The 14,979-nt window shown below is 38.3% G+C and overlaps 1 protein-coding gene across 1 annotated transcript in view; it reads left to right on the top strand.

Annotated features, from left to right (window-relative positions):
• Nucleotides 1–14,979, top strand: part of unm_sa34860 (un-named sa34860) — a 66,196-nt gene that overhangs the window by 35,297 nt on the left and 15,920 nt on the right. The window contains exons 6-11 of the mRNA XM_014980486.2: nt 6,993–7,117; nt 8,119–8,208; nt 8,906–8,975; nt 9,085–9,187; nt 12,095–12,162; nt 14,611–14,736. Coding sequence (XP_014835972.1) covers nt 6,993–7,117; nt 8,119–8,208; nt 8,906–8,975; nt 9,085–9,187; nt 12,095–12,162; nt 14,611–14,736 — 582 coding nt within the window. The remainder of the gene's footprint in view (nt 1–6,992; nt 7,118–8,118; nt 8,209–8,905; nt 8,976–9,084; nt 9,188–12,094; nt 12,163–14,610; nt 14,737–14,979) is intronic.

A 14,979-nucleotide genomic window follows, 5' to 3' on the forward strand; every position in this document is an offset into this window, starting at 1 on the left:
TGAGCTGGAAAATAAAATTGTCTGCACAGCCAGTTGTGAGGTAACTGCTTGTAGAAAAAAGTGCAACAATCAGCTAAATTCACTAATGCTACGACTGCTTCCTGCTATCTTTTTCCCCCCTCATTATGTTATGTTACTGTATTGGAAGCGTACATTATTTTCTTGGTGTAAAATGTGTCACCTTGCTGAAGCGTTGACACTACTTGAACTTGACAAGCATTTTGTCATGCTTACAGCGAAAAATAAAACGTTGCACACAACCTTCAATTCATCCTAACTGTAGGACATGGTGGGAGTGGCTTCATGCTGTGGGAAGATTTTTTTTTTTTTTTTTTCATATAAAAAAATCTATCTGGTCAGAATGATGGGAAGACGGACGGATTCAAAAGACTACAAAAAGTGAGAGTTTACTGGAGGTTCACCAAACAGCAGGACAAGAACGGTTCAAGTTGTCAGAGTTGCAATGAAATGTCTTAGTTCAGAATATTTGAGATTTTTTTTTAATTTAATATTTAATAATACTAGCCACAAATTTCAGTTCTAAATATCCAAAGCTGGTAGAGACACACGTCTGAAGACTGGGAAGACGGAGGAGGAGAACATTAATCGTTTTTCAGAATTTTATTTGTAAAAAATTATGTAACAAAAATTTGTAATCGTTACTTTTGCGTTTCGAAATTCTGCCGTTCTTTATGTGGGTGAATCAGATAAAAAATCCCCCAAAAACAGGGTTGAGTTGGTGGTTGTAGTTTGTCTGTATCTCTGCATCTTTGAAACTACAAAATCGTTGCAGCACCATGATGGAGAAACATTGATTACTGCTGTCATTCTGATGCCACTAAAACCCGTCCTATTAAATATAACATCACACCTGTAGCGACGTTCGTAATGAGAGGTTTAACTGCCTCTGATCTACCAGCCTTTGACTCTAAAGTAATTACCTTGTGAGCACCTTGATCACTGCACTGAGCGCATGGCAACATTTTTGCGTTCAGGCTTTGTGCTTGTTGTGTTTTTGGTGGTGGTAGAAAGCAACCGAGACAGAACTCCTGAGGGACATGGGAGCGAGAAACACTCCGGCTGCTGGGAAGACTTGGAGGACCTGCTGTTTGATGTGTGCACAGTGTCACATGTGATAAGAAAACCATGAAATAGCCGATTTCACAGCATCTCTGAAGTCTTGCTGCATAATAAAGTGTTGTCGCGAGGAGGTGATTGAGGAATGTGAAAAGTTGGGGAGGGAAGAGAGAGACATGACGAGGTAGAGGCAAAGGGGACAAATTGGAGAATTGATGTGGAGGACTTTGATAGAAGGAAAGGTCACAAAACAAAGAACAAATAAGAAAAAAAGCGTCTTGTTGCTTTTGGAATCTGCTTTAGAAACAACTTGCTCTTTAGTATTGAACTTGGATTTATTTTGTATCCAGTTTTTAATAAGTAAAACAAACAATACTCGGTTGAGGAAGTTCCCACAGTTTTAGTAATTTCAGACCTTATGTTTTTTGTTTTAAAAATCAGTGAAAACCTACATATTTTGGTACTATGCTATTTTCCTGTGAGAGTCTCATACCAGCCCATGTGTATTTGGCACTCTGGTAATGATGTGCCAAAGTGATTAGATCCCTGCTGGCCCATTAAAAAAAAAAAATCTCCACATGAGCAAAACCTGCTGGTTTAATCCAAATGTATGGCCCAAAACTGGCTTTAAGTGTAAGTGAAATAATTTTAAATTTCACATAGCCTCTTTGAAATTGTTATTTATCTCCCACAACCCACAGTTGTAATTATTCTGAATTATGTGAGATAATTACACAAAAAATCCTTCTAATTTGCCGACTTTATTTTGGGTTATTTGCGTAATGTTCATAAAATGTAGGGCCATTGTGTAAAAATGTACTTGTACATGAGTTAAGCTGTTGCTGGCTATTCATCACATGAATTGTGACGCATTGCCTCTGCTTGTTGAAGGTGCATTTCCTCCTGCTGTAGCTGCGTGTTTGTTCTTGGCTTCCATACAGAATGCGTCGAGGGATTGCTGGAATCCAGTGTATTGGATGGGAGACTGTAAAAAATCAAAACATATGTAAGAGGGCAAATTTTTGTTAGTAGATAAAGTTGCTGCTGCCTGTGTGTGTCTTTTTTTTACTTGGCGTTTCTTGGAGCAAAGGAAAGGTTGACAACCCAGTTAAGCCTTAAGCCTTTTAGATGAGCAATCATCTTATTTTGGCCTTGGTTGCAGTTTCAGTGCTGCCTCGTTTCTTCGACTTTAGTGAGCTGGCAGAGAGAAATAAACGATTGAAACCAGATATATGCATACATTGTTTAAAGAGACCTTTCTTTTGCAATGCAACTGTATCTTCAAATTCACATTCATTTCACATTACTGTCTTTAAACAATTTGGAAAGGCAGAATCTGAGTTAAATTTTATCTGATCTGAAACGTATAAATTTGTACAGATCTTAATATATTTCTTTATAAGGGCAAATGGAGCATGACGGCCACAATTAGGATTTTGTGTAGGTCGTCATTAGCAACTGCAAAATGCAGTGCGTGAGCCAGACTGCTGGGAGCCTCTTGCAATCCAGGCTTTTGTTGTGAGCTACACTGTGCGCTACATGTGTTGTTTCCTCTGTTTCTTATGTGTCTGTTACCCAAATCACCTGATGGCAGAGGTGTGTGTAATGTTCTGTGCACTGCTTTACCCATGCAAAGCTGTCTCACACAGCCTTGCTCTGTGCGATAACAATGTTAAGGGGGTCTTCCTATCATTTTGGAACGCGGGTACAGGTGAATGTCGAAGAAATAATTAGATTTTTAGTTGCGAGGCTGAAGTTGGTGACACAATGTCTACCACTGCTTTATTTAGTTCGTATGCAAAGCCAGAGCCAGAGATGCAGGGATTTCAGAACAATACAAAGCCCTGATCTCAATCCTTTACACTAGTTTGTGGATTGTAAACGTGTGTGCAAGCATCATTCCTTACCAATCTAACCCTGTTGCACACTAATTCCATCTGATGGAACGACCCAAAAATCTACTAATGATTGAGAAGCTTGTGGAAAAATACCCGAAACGTTTGGTCAAAGTCATAACGTTTAAAATGCATTTCTACTACAGAGTCAATTCTACCAAACCTAAGAAAATCTGGGTAAACTTATCAATTTGAAGAATGTTTGAACATATTTTTGTCAACATTTAAGAAGAAATTGACAAGACGAACTGGTCTTAAAATGGGAAATGTGGTCATGTTTGATCTTATTGCGGTAAAAAAAATGTTTTATAGTTCAATTAAATATGCTTTATCTGTATATAACTACAGATATAAAACATGAGTATCTTCACTGTTGAGATAGCATTGCAGACAAAACATACAGCAGTAGCTGGAGGATATACGTGAGTATTTTATTGGTACTTTAAAAAAAAAAATCTTCCATGTAAACCTTCCCTTAACAACTCCAACATGCATTTAATTGACAAACACATTAAATGGTGGCCATGTAGCTGCTGTACACTCCAAGTTTGAGATTGTCACCATGGAGCAGGCAGGGATAAGGTTAAATCATGATTTCTAATAAAGGCTTCCCCCCTCCCTCCTCTCTGATTTATTGTGCCCCTATCTTTCTGACATTCTCCAAGAATCATTAAAAAATAATAAACCAGTTAGTCTAAGGCCCGCATTGATTTTTTGCGATGGTGCAGACAGATAGAAGTCTGACAGGGTTACGTTCGGCAATGTAATAATGTGCTTATCCGGAGAAGGGCATGTACTCGTCCTCTGAAGTGGTTTCTCACTCGCTTCTAACATCTCTCTTTAAGTAAAAAAAAAAATTATTATCGCCACGAGGCTTAGGACAAAGAGAAAACTAGTCTTTTGGCTGCCATTATGACATCACGCCAGTTGCTGAAGCACGTTCGTGTTCTGCGTTACTGTTCTGAAGTTGCTCATTAGCAGGTTTAACGGGGAGTGGAAGTGTTTAAGCAAAGATGCTTCTCCACGCCGTCTTCTCTGCTGCTAAAATAAATGTGTTGCTTGGGCCCTGCCAACACTTTTTCAGCAGGTCTCCTCCTCATCTTCTCACTAATATTTTGTTTCTCGGTATTTTTTTTCCCACTTCCCTCAATATAATTTTCAAAACTGTCCAAATCTTCTCTCGCCTGTTACTCTTCTGCAGTTCCTACTAAAAACCCATATTAAAATTACTGCAACGATCAGAGGTTTGTTGAGTGTGATTTCTGACAAGCATATTTGTAAAACTCTGACCTGCCAAGACTGATTTTAGCTGTTTTTAAAGTTGAGTAATGACTTCCACAACCAGTTTTCTTGTCCTGCAGCCTGTAAATAAGAAGTGATGACTAGGTGGAAAAGATTGGATTCAGCTTAAAATCAATTGATTCTGATTTTCGGTCTATTTCTGTATGCATCTCTAATTAAAGTACTTTACAGTTTATGCAAATTAATTTAGCAAATGTTTAAATTAGGATGCACCAATATGAAAGTCTGGGCCAATTTTAGATATCAATTTTGCTGTTTTGGCCAAAAACCAATATTTACCTGTATTGTATACATTTCCTTCCCCTTGTGACACTATGAAATAATCACTACATTACTTTCCTGCTTACTCACTGCCACATGGCCTAACAAAATGCTCATTGTCCAACCTCCTTTCCACTCGTACACAAACTGTAACAAGATGGAGGTAAATGTCATCTGTTTGTTGCTAAATCCAGAGCTGCTAAATAAATTGCTGATGCATATGAAGAGGGCACATTAACCTTCAGAACGTGACGGTTGATGTTCACAAAAACAGACTGCACCAACTTTGATGTCTTCTAGTGTCAAACAAACATTTTTTTTATACAGTTGGGATGTGTGTGTACAAGAAACACTAAGATAAATAACAAAAGAGGAGTTAAGTATACTTAGTCGATAACATTTGATGGTTGAATCCTTTTTAAGTACCAACGATTGCTGCACAATTAACTCCCTATGAATGCAGTGCATCATAAAGATAGTTGCTCTAAATGTATGCATGTTTACGATTTTCCTGTATTTGGCTCTAGAATATCGCCACAGAGTAAGCGCACTGCTCACTTGCCACGGCAGACGACAATAGCAGCTGGTTTCCAAAACAAGCTTTAGCCAAATGTATAAACTTGAGTTGTTCTGGTAAATTTGATGATTGCATCTGTTTATATGCAGTTTGAGATTCGCTGGTATAATGTTTTGTCTTAGTGTAAAACATTTCTTTTTCCAGCAAACACAAACTCCCCAGCATAAAAAACACCCAAAAGTATGACTTAAAGTTGCAAACGTCTGGCGTCTGCTTCAAGCATTATGCAAGTATTTGATCAAATACTCCAATATTTGATCTATTCTGCAATAAATGCAGTAATAGATATGAACCTTGGAGTAATTAATGTGGCATACTGAAAAATGTATTTTATTTTTTTTTAATCTGTCCATACTGCAGCATGACATGGCTCAGCAGTAGAGAGCCACACCGTATGCTCAGGCTACACTCCTCGACGTAGATGCTGCACGTTCAGTTCAGTTCCCAGCCCCCGGTATCTTACTGCACGTCTTCCCCTTTTCTCTTTGCACTGCTTCCTGTCCAGCTACTCTTGACTAGAGGCAACCACTGCCAAAATCTTTAATTCTGCTAGAATCACCAGTAATAAGTTAGAAAACTAAATCCTTTATTCAGTCCTGAATAAAGGATTGTACATTTAATTATTGATTATAATCAAATGTAATCAATTATGACAGCACTGAACACTGGATCCATTTTGCAGGATTTAAACTTTTTTGGAACAGTGTTGATCATGATGCTTCTGGGAAAGTAATCCTTCTGTCATTACTGAATCCCTGCCTTTATTCCATTTAAGCAGTGAAAGTGTGTGTGGGTGTGGGTGTGTGCGTGTGTGTTATGTGGTCTCTAGTTTCAGGCTTTTAAGATGTTGCAGATAACACTTCTGTGCAACCATCCACTCAGGATTTAGTTACTGTGTTTGTAGCAATGATTTATTCCCTGCGGAGTTCTGCTGAGGCTATTGAAATCCAAACGCTGTTTAGCATTTGTGCAGAAGACAGGCACTGCACGCGCACGGGAGCATGCACGTACGCTCACACTCGGACGCCACCAAGATCTTGCCTGAGGGAGCATTTTGCCTGGTTAAAAGCTCTTTATGTGTCAGAAACTCTCCAACTGTCCCTCTGAGAGATGGCCGAACAGCTCAGGTTACAACCGGATGGCTCCAAGATTGATGGAAACTCGCACAACTTGGCTCACTTCGCCTCAAAATAGAAACAATACCTGTACTCGAAAGCAATAATCGATTTTTGTTTGTTGTTTTTTTTTGGGGGGGGGGGTTTGTTTAAGTTTCCGTCTTGAAAGTTTGACAGCATCCAATAAATTCTAGGGGTTGCCAGGTTTTGTAGCTTCAGGAGACGGTCTCACCTAGACATGAGCAGGAGCCGAATTGACTTTCTGGCCTTATCAAAATGCACCTGCTCCATTTCAAGATATAAAGGGGGTATATAATTAGAGACAGGTGTTCTCAGCTTGTAAATATCCTTAAGCACTAAATCTGCCTTCAGAACCAATATCTCTGGTTAAATTAGAACTCAGTGGACCGAGGAGGAAAACCTCAAACAATTCTGGATTCCAGGAGGCTTTTTGGTAAGAAACTTGCAGGAACAACATAAAGCAGAATCCTCCTGTTTCAAGTAGTAATGAAATTTCGAATTCTGTAAAATGTTTTAGTTTTTTCTACTTGATTTCTTGGCAACTTTGCTCAGTTCTTGTTTGAAATTTATGGAGGCTTGAGTTGCTTTCAGTTACGTCAAAGCCAGGCCACGAAACGATCTTTTTTTTTTTTTTTTTGCATTGCCTGTCATCAATCTGCTATAGTGGGTTGCAAATAATGAAAGACGATATAATATTTGCGAACTGTTGTAATATAACGTAACAGTATATTTCTGTGTTTGCAGCACCATCCCCGGTAAGTGTAGTGAGAAAAGGCCACACAGGAAAGAGCAGCATCGCCCTTTCATGGGCAGAACCTGACCGGCCCAACGGCATCATCCTCGAGTACGAGATCAAATATTTTGAAAAGGTAAGGGTGAACAATTTATTTATTCCTTGGCTTCTCTTTTCTGAGATTGAAACTTTAGTAGAGTGGAAGACTTTTGGGTTGGTGTTTAGTTTAATGATGTCAGTTGCATAAATATGTCAATTATGTCACTGAAATCATTGCAAAGTACAAATATAAGTTTGCTGGTGTCGTGAAATGTGTTTTATTCTTGGAAATAGCTGCATTTTTTTTTTCTATTTCATGCCTTTCTCTTATGATTTAAAAGCACAAAGAGGGCCTGCACATTGCTACGGTCAAATTGTAAACATTTGATTCCCTTTTTGCTTTTGCTTTTTCAGTTGAAGATTTCTGACTGAATGTGAATTCCTTGTTTAAAAAACAGAATTTTCAAGCATTTCGATGAAAATGGACTTCAGAAACTGGCTTTTGGAACAGCAAAGCATATTTGCTAAAATAACAGTTTATATCAAAATGTGTTTTTTGTCCATTGATATGCCATGAGTTAACCAATACAGTAGCTTAGTATTAAGGTTTTCTTGACTAGTTTGACTTTCTTGATGATGCATATGTTTTTTTCCACTGGATTAAGGTCAGCACAGCAATACGATGCTTTCATCCGTATCACTGTTTCTCTTGTGTCCTTCCTCTTTTCCCTCTGCCTGGCTCTAATGTCTTCTTTTATGGAAGGTCAGACTAAAGGTTCACATGAGAACACAGTGCAGTTTGTGGTCAGTGGTCGGCTAATGGCCTCGGGCTTAATGGAAGGAGCATTTAGTTGTGTTTAAACCTGATGTGGTTTCAGCTTGGAAACCGATGCTTGCACACAGGGATTAAAACACATTTACCATACACACACACACAGACACACACACACACACATCACAGGTGTCCTAAGTACATACATTATCAAAAATCTGATTGGAAAAACAAATGCTTGTAGATGAATGTCATTCTGCCCACCATGCTGAGAGATTAAAAGCTAATGAGGTGGATTTAATTTCTTTTCTCTGCCGCTGCTACAGGAGCAGGACTCCAGTTATACCATAATAAAATCAAAAGAAACAGAAATGGTGGTGGAAGGCCTGAAACCTTCGTCAGTCTACATCTTTCAGGTAATACCTTCAAATAATAACAATAAAAAAAGACAATTAGTAAGATAATTTGTACCATTACCACTTGACCTTCTCTGCATTTTGTCATGTTGGAACCACAAGCTTAAATGTACTTTATGCACATAAAAAAGTTCAAATTTTAGCCCATTTTCTGCTGAGAAAAGTAGCTCATTATCAGTCATATTGAGCGTGTTGCTTTGGTTCTCAATTTGATTTAGGTCTGGACTTAAACAGGACCATTCTCAGACATTATTATGCTTGGAATTTTGCCTGCAGATTGTAAAATTTTGTTTTTGGGCTAATTTGATAGGAAATTTTTGCTGTGCATCTTGTCTGTATTACACAACAGAAGTGACTAAATGCAGTGTCTTCATTCCTTAAAGGCCAGATTGTTAGATACAACTATGAAGAGTTTTCCATTCAACTGATGTTTGCACCTGAGCTATAAATATCTTAAAATCCAGATAAAATACATTAAAGTTTGTGGTTGTAATTTTAGTTTTTAAAGTAGAAGTTATATGAATAGTTTTGCAAAGCAATGTAATGACAACAAAACAGATGTTGTTAAAGGGATAGATTGCAAAAAGTAGCACCTAATTTAAATATCCTACACAGGATCAAATTCAAAATAAGTAAAGCAAACATGAATATGGAAATGTTTACAATGATGCAAATGATTCTTGATGATGCGTCGCAGGTACGAGCCAGGACCTCAGCAGGCTACGGCGCATTTAGCCGACGTTTTGAATTCCAGACGAGCCCTTACTGTGAGTACATCAGAGATGGGAGCGCGACAACGCAATCAACAATAGGTGCCAGGTGCAGCTTTGTGTGCTTACCGCGTGTGTCTAATCTCACATCTTTTTCTTTTGGCAGTAACTGCCACCAGCGAGCGTGCTCAGGCTTCCATAATAGCGGTGGCCATCACGTTGGCGCTGGTTCTGCTGGCGGTTGTTGCTGGATTCTTGCTCAGCGGACGGTGAGGCATAAATAGATATGAAGGAAAAGAAATGAAGCATTAAACGTTTGGGGGGGAGGGGTGGTGGTGGTGGGGGGTGGGGAGCTAGACATTAATTAGCATTTGCAATAATATATAATAAATGTGCCCAACAATGCTTTTTTAACTTGCAGCATTACTGGCATTGTTTGATTATAGTTTTATTTTGTGTGCTCATAGCTGTTTGGAAAAACCTCTCTGTGTTGGTTCATGTTGTGTGGTCTTTATAGCATTTGTCAGGGACAACAGTTCAACAATGTCTTTATAAAGGTTTTTTTTTTTTGGGTTTTTTTTTACTCTCCTGAGACAGTCAGGTGGGCAAAGGGCCAGCCACTGATCTCTTTTTTGCAGATGTAATGTCTCTCTTTGCTTTATTTTGACTGTGCAACTCCTTCACCGCAATATGTGCAGACACAAACGGCTTCGCTGAGTTCTTCAGTATCAAATGGAAAGATTCTTAGGAAGAATTTTACTTTTAATGGTTAAATTGATCGCTGCTAGCAGTTATGAGGACAGAGCTTATAGAGGATTGTAAATCTAACTTTTGGGACTGGAGTTGATTGAAGGAGTCTTCTAAATAAAGGGCTACTTAAAAAAATGGAGATGAGAGATAAATCAATGTTGCCTGATCCTATAATTATGTAAAGTCTATGAAAATCTGACGAAACTACAATTTTAAAGCTGTTCAGAATTTTCAGCAATAATCTTAAAGCTATGATGTTTTTAAAAGTAAAAAAAAAAGAAGATTGCACAATGATTGGTACCTTTGTGGTCAACAGTATGTAAAACTCCCTTTTTAACTTAAAAACACCTTTAATTGAGCATTTGTCTGTTTGCACAATCTCCTCCTGTGTGGATCCTGTGTCCATGATGGTCAAAGTTTGATTTTGTGCCTCCTGGACTATTGGTTTTAATTTGGTCATGTATTTTGGTTACTTGTTCTACATAATTTTTTTAATAGAAATAAGTTCACCATATTTTTTGCTTAAAATGTCTTTGTATTTCTAATAGCCTTCTGTTAAGGTTCCCTGAGCATTTGTAAGAAAGTTAAGCTCACAGCATCAAGGACCCTAAACCACACAGAAAAGTGGGAGTGAGTTTCTTTTCCACATGTTATTTCTGTGTTTTATGCCAAATGCCCCTGGAGCATTTGCTGTAATTTAGTCTCATCAAACCAAAGCTCACAGTTCTAGTTTAAGTCCCAGTAGAGATTCACAAACTGAAACACATTTGCCTCGGTGATGGTTGGACAGAAAATGCTGTTTTCTCGCATCAGCATATAGATAACATCAAATAAGGTTTGTAAAGAAATTAGCTTTAGAGATTTTTTTTTTTTTAACCCGCCTTGCTATCCTGCTCTCTGTCTGTGATGGGAACGTAAATCCGAATCCCCATTTACTCTGATTGCTTTTGGCTAAGAGAAATTTGCGTTTTTGTCGGATCATTTTTGTTTACCCAAATGAAACAGAATCCATTAGTAATAAAATATTCCTAGAAACTCTGATCACCTAAAAATCATCAAATGTAAATTAAAGAAATGCTTTAGTTGCATTTATCTTAAATAATGATTTAAGATGCACATAATTATTCCACCTGATTTAATCAAAGCAATTATTTTTTTAGCATGTATTTTTTTTTCCTGCACTAAATAAAAGTACACAAAGTACCAGATGTATTTTTCAGCGTTGTTTGCTGTTAGAATATGCTCCTGCCATAAAATTTATGCAGAGGGTTTTTTTTTTTTTTTTTACATCTTCCTTTTACAAATCTTAATAAAAGCGTGGAGAGCACTATATGTATGTACTTGGAAGGCTGCCCAGGCATTAAAGGTGCTCACACCTCTTTACTCATCCACCTAATAGAGCACTCTCCACCAGACACTGCAGACAGCCCTTCTTCAGTAAACCCAGCAGTCTTTTCTTGCCTGGCTGACCAACACATTTGGACATTATTCCAATCTACGTGTGTGCTTATGTGTCATTGTGCTCCATTGCATTTAAGTACAAAAAAAATAGTTAATCACCTTCATCCAAAACAGTTGGTTGACTTTTTTAACGCATATGAGGCTGTTATTCAATCAACTCTGCAAATACACAAGAGACATGCCTGTTTATTGTACTTATTTATCTCTATTGACACGTGCAGTGTTTGTGTTTGCTTGTAGGATCACATTAAAAACCCATCAACCCGTTTAATCTGGGATATCGGCGATTATCTCTGATGCCATTTGTCTAAATATCAACATACGGGAGCCGTCTGAGCACAAACACGCGCGGATGTAAACATGGAGGCAGCATACAAATTAATTCAGGCTTTGACAGTTAAGGTTGCTCAGACGACCCTTCTCACATGAACACTACAGGAGAAGAGTAAGTGGTTACAAAAAATGTACTGCTGGTCCACTTGATCCGTTTTTTTTTGTTTTGTTTTTTTTAAACATATGACCTTTTGTTGGAAAGTAATGGGCCTTTTTCTAGTGAACAAAAAGTCAGTGTTGGTTTTGTTGAAGGCAGCTTTTTTGGACAGCTGTAATATAGGAAAACTGCACGTTTATGTTTGTGTTCAAAGCGTGGTGCTTTTCAGCATTTTCAGCAATAACCTTGAGCAGTTTGAAATGTGGGTTAGATTTATAGCTGAAAATGTAGAAAGGATTTTCTGCTTTTCTGTGTTCACTTGGGATTCAGTCATTGGCTATAATATCTGAATTCAACTCCTGCGTTTTATACTTTATTCCTTTAATGTCTCTGTGCGCTTCCTGGTTTCTACAATGGAAATCATGCACATTAAAATTAGATAAAATTCAATTAATTACTGCCTTATAAATTACAAAAGTATTTCCTTAAAAAAATTCCTGACAAGTTTGTCTCAATGTTGTCTTTCGTTCATTAGGCGATGTGGCTACAGCAAAGCAAAGCAGGATCCTGAAGAGGAAAAGATGCATTTTCACAATGGTCACAGTAAGTCTAAATCAGCCTAAAATGTAGGGTACACCAATAATATCAGTGTACGCACAAATCCAAGTTCATCTGAGGTTTCCACCACTAAACATGTTTAACGGCGGGGTCGGACAGTGGTCATGTCTCTGTTTATCTCTGTAAGCCCGAATGTCTGCTGGCAGTGCACATGTCACTGCTGTGTGCCAAGAGCTATTTTCTGAATGACATCCATGTTAGTAGAGGACACATAATGCTCTGATGCATTATAGGTTGTGGCAGCTTAATATATTTGTCCATATTTTTGGCGTTGTTCCCTGCTATCCATCTGTCAATTCCTGAACCAGCTGTAATGGATATAACAGCTACGACAGAGAACATCAAGGAACCAGTAAAGGATGCAGTCAGACCAGTTCTCAGCATAGCTTGGCTTATATCTGTCTGCAGTTTGTCAAATCCTTAGAATAGGATTAGAATATTTTTTTTGTTTGTTTTGTTTTGATGAGCTTCTCTAATTGGGGAAAGATAATGAAGAACTGTTGGTGAATATGCATAGGGTACAAAGTTTTTACATTCGAAGAAATAATCATCAAATCTGCAAAAGAGTAAAATTATGAAATTGACTGAGACGTCTCTTAAGTTATTAATGACTTAATCAGTATGCATTTTCCCTCTTTTTAAAACTGGAATTACCAGTCATCTTCAAGTAGACTTTTGTGGACATTAGTTGCAAGAAAGTAAAGAGAAATCTAAATGCTCAGATTTTTTTAGCTGAAGTCCTTTTCAAAGGTTCAGAGTGATTAATTCCTTAACATATAAAGCACTAAGTTTGTAAATCATTTCCAATAATAGCAATTGCTTGAGGCAAACTAAAAGTGGTTTTAAAAAGAAAGAAGTAATATGGTGAGCACAATTTTTGTTGCTTTTTGTTTACACAGCCTTACTTTTTGTTTACATATTTTGTTCACAGAATGTGTTTTATACAGAAAGTTCATTGGGCGCACACCTCTTCAAAGCTCCATTTCCCATTTAAATATTCATCAGCTTCTTGGTACACAACTGCCCAATATAAACATAGCTGTAGTTTCAAGGTTCCTAAAGTAACATTTACATAAAATCCTATGATGTTTTTGAGACTGGAGTTGTTTTAAGGCGGCTCCTTTTGGTCTTGGCCCCACTCAGGCAATATTCTAGCTTCAGCACCCAACACTCTGAATTTACTATACGAGAGATTTCTACTGCTCAAAATCTAGTAAATGATTTTGAGGTTTTACGGGAACTTTATTATAAAAGTCCTGAATACTTTGTGATCAGATGTACCGTATTTTCCGCACTATAAGGCGCACCGGATTATAAGGCGCACCTTCAATGAATGACCTATTTTAGGACTTTTTTCATACATTAGGCGCACCGCATTATAAGGCGCATAGAATAGACGCTTCATACTCTATTATTACACATCCACATTAATAAAGAAATGGTCCCCGAGTACTTTATATAGTAGGCTGGCCCAGTCGTTGTTTCACTCACGGTGTTGGTGTTGCGATATTATGCCCAACTGCTTTCTGGGTAACACAGACCAACCGACACGCTGCCGCTGCAGTCTCTGTCTCTCTTCCCTGCCCCTCCCCCCCTTTAAATGTATTATCAAACTTTATTAACAAACCAGTGTTCTGACAACTATCCCAGCATGCACCGCGCACTACTTCTTCTACGGGGAAAAAGAAGTTGGCGGCTGCTTACCGTAGTGGACCAACTACGTAAGCAGCCTACTGCATGTCTGTGTAAACATGACGTCTTTCATTTCGATCTGAGTTAATTAGCGTAGCATTTCTGCCGGATTTTCACAACATATCAGCCACGACAATGGACAGGGGAACCAACAAGTTCATGTCATCTTTTTTGGACGACATCAAGGTGTTTGAGCCACTGGATGCCTCCAACATTGTGCGCGTCACAGCTAAAAGCTACCGATAGATGAGGAAAACAGCAGATCCTCACACCCTCAGCATAAATATAGCTGTGGACAAGATCACTGATGCCTATTGTTCTTGCAAGGCTGGGTAAGTCGGCATTCATGGTTTTGATGGTCCACAATGTACATTAGCATATGTTTACTACTGTAGCTTGTGTTTGTGAGACGGTCACGCACGTGGTAGCTGCACTGTGACCTAAAATGGGCATTAGCCAATGAAACGCGGCCCCTGTGGTAAGGTCCGTTGCTGGACCTGTTGTGGCTCAATATTGGTCCATATATAAGGCGCACCGGATTATAAGGCGCACTGTCGGCTTTTGAGGAAATTGAAGGTTTTTAGGTGCGTCTTATAGTGCGGAAAATACGGTAAATGGTAATTGTCTAAATGACTATAAAAAAGAGAAGGTGGCAACATTTTGTAATATGTCAGATGCATTTTTATTGGATGACCCAAAGTGCTAAACAGAAATTGTCCTGTTTTTTTTTTTTTTCTGCAGTAAAATTCCCTGGTGTCCGTACTTACATTGACCCCCTCACTTATGAGGACCCCAACCAGGCAGTGCATGAGTTTGCACAGGAGATTGACGTCTCATGCATCTCTATTGAAAGGATCATCGGTGCTGGTGAGTGAAATCAGCATGCCTGCCTCAGTCTGTTCATACCTTGCAGATAAATGGATTCTTATTCAGAGAAGGAAGCTGATCTAGGTATAAAAATGAATAGACTGCTTTATTTATATATTCAGAGTCACTAAATTCACTAGAGTGCTTAAAGTTGCAAGGAATGAAAACAGCCAGCCTTATTTCCCTTGATGGATTGACCTAAACTTTTATACACCATGTTTTCCTCTGTCTCGTAAATCTGTA

Source organism: Poecilia mexicana, unplaced genomic scaffold (genome assembly GCF_051168715.1).
Source record: "Poecilia mexicana isolate PSO_F unplaced genomic scaffold, ASM5116871v1 scaffold_12, whole genome shotgun sequence".
In the NCBI taxonomy this organism is placed as follows: domain Eukaryota; kingdom Metazoa; phylum Chordata; class Actinopteri; order Cyprinodontiformes; family Poeciliidae; genus Poecilia; species Poecilia mexicana.